This window comes from Solanum tuberosum, unplaced genomic scaffold (genome assembly GCF_000226075.1).
Source record: "Solanum tuberosum cultivar DM 1-3 516 R44 unplaced genomic scaffold, SolTub_3.0 scf00030, whole genome shotgun sequence".
Taxonomy (NCBI): domain Eukaryota; kingdom Viridiplantae; phylum Streptophyta; class Magnoliopsida; order Solanales; family Solanaceae; genus Solanum; species Solanum tuberosum.
The window spans coordinates 1,130,685-1,134,802 of record NW_006238956.1 but is presented as its reverse complement, the minus strand read 5'-3'; the positions used below and the strand labels follow the sequence as shown (position 1 = coordinate 1,134,802).

The window sequence follows — 4,118 nt, the reverse complement described above, 5'->3', positions numbered from 1 at the left end:
ATTTTATACTGCCTTGCTTCAAGCAGTTGGTTGGAAAGTTGTGTTGATTGAGTGATATAGTTCTTGAAGAGCTACTCGCTGAAGAACACGATTTCACGATTTCTTGTTGAAGACAATTCACAGATGAACACGCCTCACTAAAATGCTTCATCACATTGAAAGGATTTTGATGGAATAGGGTTTATCAGGTAAGAAATTTTATAGTCGAAATTTTAGCTTTAGAGTTTTGATATTCTTGTGTATGGGAGTTTGTGGGAAGTTGATAAATACGTGTCTGCATATGTTGAAAGCATATGGTTTGATTCTTTTCAACTTTTTCTTCTTGAAAGCAATTTTTCTTGGACTTATTTAGCTGGGTATTGAATTATTGTCTTAACACGTGTACTGTCATTAACTTGAAGCAAGTAGCGTATACCATTTCATATGCAAAACAACAATAATCAAGTCTCTATGTCCTCTGTTTCAGATCCATCTTTCCCACTCTTCCTCCATGCAGAGAATCATCAATTGCTTCAAACTACTGCAACCATGGTATTAGATTCTTCAAAAATTGGGATAAAATTTATATGAATAACATAGAAAAGTAAGAACGACAAGCACAAGAAAAGATATAAGTTTGAGTTCAAACATGTAGTCTATTTATATTCTTCAACATCGTCATGGCAAGGGTATGATTGCAATAACTTCTTCTATTTCCAGTTATGGTTACCTTTTGATCCACTTCATTGCCTTGTAAATTTACAGGAAGCTGGCGTGGACTGGATCATTCATCTTGATACTGATGAGCTAATGCATCCAGCTGGAACTAGTGAGTATTCTTTACGGAGACTTCTGGTAGATATACCTGAAGATGTTGACATGGTCATATTTCCTAACTATGTAAGTCATTGAGATTGCTCTAGGTTGTCTTCTAACTCTGTCTAAGCATGCAATTACATGCACGAATAGTCAAAAAGCATGCATTTGCTTCGTTTTCATATTCTGCTGTCTTTTTTCTTGTTAATATCTTCTCTAATGATGACAATTATTTCAGGAGAGCAGTGTTGAGAGAGATGATGTGAAGGAACCTTTTAGTGAAGTAAGATATCTTTTCACTGTATCCTTTTTTCTTATCTTTCAAGTTCTAGAGTTAAATTCAATCATTTGTCTAGGAATAGGTTTAGATTTTCTTGAAATAAATTTGGATATTTCTATTACCCAATACTTGAGAATGGAGCAACATCTAGTAGTCAAAGAGTCATCTCTTTCCAGACGAATGAAAAAGAAGGTTGCGTTGGAGTTAGACACTGTGGAGGCAAGAAAGTAAAATTTTATCTTGCAAATATAAGTAGCTTGAGTGTTAGACCTTACTCTTTGTAGCAGCTAGAATTTCTTCGAGAAAGTTTGCGTAGTCTGTAATTTATTTTAATTATGCAACTAAAGTTCTTTTAGACTATTTACCAGTAATATATATGTATAATGTGGTAGGTCTCTATGTTCAAGAAGAATTATGGCCATCTCACAAAAGAAATGTACTTTGGAAACTACAAGGAAGCAACTCGTGGTAATCGTAACTACTTTTTGACTTACGGAAATGGTAAATCAGCTGCTCGAGTTCAAGGTCATCTGTGTTCTAATGGTGCTCATAGATGGCACAACTACATGAAAAGCCCAAAGTATGCTTGTTCTGCATGTTACTTGTTTTCCTTTTATCTCTATTTTGTTTCTTATTTATTCCCAGTCCTCCAAAAGGTATTTTGCGTGGTTCCTTCGATTCTATGCTTGTCTTGGTGTCTTCAGTAGAGTGTCTTGGTTTTGTTGGAGTTGAGTTTCCTCTTTTTCCATGCTTTGTTTGGTGCGACTGCTATCCTGATTTACTGGACCCCTCTTTGGAGTAGAGTGTATTGATCTTGTGTGATTGCGACTGCTACCTGTCTTGGTGTCTGCAGTAGAGTGTATTGATCTTGTGTGATTGTGACTCTGTTTTGCTAGAATTTGCTGTGTCATCTTCCCCTTTTTCCACCTTGATTTCAGCTTGATTGTTGGTACCCTGCCCCATAGGGGAAGTAAAAGCAAAAAAGATATCTACTTTGAATTTTATGAGAATTCAACCAATTCTAGTTCTGCCTGGGTTCCCAAAGAGAATATCTTGGGATTTTTCTCTATCTAAATCTAGAGGAATTCTAGGAGCTCTAAGATAGATTAAAGCTTCATCTGAAAGTTCCATGCTACACCAAAAGTAAAACAAAGTTGAATTGTTGCAGCTGAATTGTTGAGCTCTAAGATAGATTAAGTTAGAATTCTAGGGACAATCTTTTAGGACTCGAGTACTTGCACTGAATTATCTCAGGATCAAGCTCTGAGATTAGTCCTAGTAGAAGTGTCTGCTAAAATAAAATGTGAAATAGCTCTGCATTTTCCTATGTAGTAAGATAAAGATTTCTAGTTATGAGTATTTAATCATTTGGAGGTCAATCATCAGTAATTTCAGCTCATCTGGAAAGAAAATAACATAACAATTACATTTAATCTGAGACTTGGCAGCAACTCATATATATACACTATACCCATAAAGATACCCTTCACACTTGTTTTAGAGAAGACTGCAATATTGCTTCCCTTTCATATTACCACTCTCTCAACTTCCACTTGCCAGTACTAGATAACCAAATAATTTTATTATAGTGATTTTTTTGTGATCGAAGTGACTTGATTGTATAAATATCTTTTACGATGTTAAGTAACTGTGCTGGTAAATTGAGTCTAAGGTGTGTGTGGCACTCCACACTTTTTCCTTTAGGAAGATGGAGGAAAAAAAAGTAGTCAGAGACATGACGTTCAGGTCTCTTTTTTGGGTTATAGTAACTTTATACTTTTATTAAACAAGACCCTTCACTCCAATAGAACTTCTCACTTTTATAACTGCTGCAATTCGATTTGTTGTACATGGTTTGTTTTGATTGTTAATTTCTTTTTAAATGTATAGGGAAATGGAGGTGATCAAGTTTGAAGGTTCGCCACAAGTCAATTTGATCTCATTGAAGTGGAAGTGGATAGTGAAGAGTTTTTGAACTATTGTAGAAAATTTGAATACATTATATTTGATTTTATGAAATATATTCATTGCTAGAATATATTGAACTATTGTAAGAGTACTTTTTGAACTATTTTGTACACATATTTAGAATATTGCTTTATAAGTATGTATGTACACAAGACATACTATCTTTTGAAGTTTATTGCAAATCTATATATTTGAATTACTTATTAGCTAATTTAATGTTTGAGATTATTTATTGCAAAATAATATTGGTGTTTTTTAATTAGAAATTGTGGCATATAAATATTTTATAGCCAAAATAATATTACCACACTTAAAAGTGTAGCCAAAGGACTGTAAATTGTGGTATGCACATGGGCAAGGACTACACTTCAAAGTGTTGCCATACATAAGATAGAAAAGGCAACACTTTAAAATAGTGGGCAATAAGGAAGCAAAGGCCACACTTGGCTTATGGATTATAAATTTTAGCATGTATATAAGAAAACTTACACTTAATAAGTGTTGTTGTAGATGAGATATAAAAGGCGACACTTTTAAATTGTGACCAATAACAACAGTTCAGGTACTTTAATGGTCGGGTTTTAATTTATATATAGTGACTATGGTAGTCAGCAAGTATTTTCCGGCGCTCGGTCTGCCGACTACTCAAAAGTAATTAGAAAGTCATTGGAAAACTCCATTTTCCGACTACATTTCGACCAATTTTGAAGTCGACAAACAACGAAATTCTACTAGTGTAATATATTCAACATTTGTATTAAATGTCGCTTCTTTAGCAACACTTTTGCTAAAAGTCGCTAAAATCAATGACATTTTACAACAAATGTCACTATTTTAGTGACATTTTTTCTAAATGTCACTAAAATCAATGACATTTTACAGTAAATGTCACAACATATTCGACATTTATATTAAATGTCACTCTATAAGCGATATTTTTACTAAATGTCACTAAAACCAATGACATTTTGTAATAAATGTCATATTATATTCGACATTTGTAGCAAACTGTGATCATTTATATGACATTTTCGCTAAATGTCACTAAAAACAACGACATTTTGCAATAAATGTC

General features: G+C 33.5%; 1 protein-coding gene across 2 annotated transcripts; it reads left to right on the top strand.

The window, feature by feature from the left end:
- Positions 1-652: 652 nt before the first annotated feature.
- Positions 653-3,179, top strand: LOC102589170 (glycosyltransferase-like At3g57200). 2 transcript variants are annotated; one of them, XR_366885.2, is made up of 4 exons: positions 653-668; positions 745-879; positions 1,034-1,078; positions 2,966-2,983. XR_366885.2 is itself a non-coding variant. In XM_015306356.1 (2 exons), the coding sequence occupies exons 1-2, from the start codon at positions 1,510-1,512 to the stop codon at positions 3,048-3,050; spliced, it is 231 nt and encodes a 76-aa protein (XP_015161842.1). In that variant the 5' UTR covers positions 1,475-1,509; the 3' UTR covers positions 3,051-3,179. The 2 variants fall into 2 exon arrangements, 1 of the variants encoding a protein (XP_015161842.1); XM_015306356.1 differs by lacking the exons at positions 653-668; positions 745-879; positions 1,034-1,078 and adding an exon at positions 1,475-1,655 and having other exon boundaries at positions 2,966-3,179.
- The last annotated feature ends 939 nt before the right edge of the window (positions 3,180-4,118 follow it).

Coding starts and splice junctions, on each gene's coding strand:
- LOC102589170 (XM_015306356.1), top strand. CDS start 1,510: ATGTACTTTGGAAACTACAAGGAAGCAACTCGTGGTAATCGTAACTAC. Junction 1,656..2,965: donor AACTACATGAAAAGCCCAAA/GTATGCTTGTTC, acceptor TTAAATGTATAG/GGAAATGGAGGTGATCAAGT.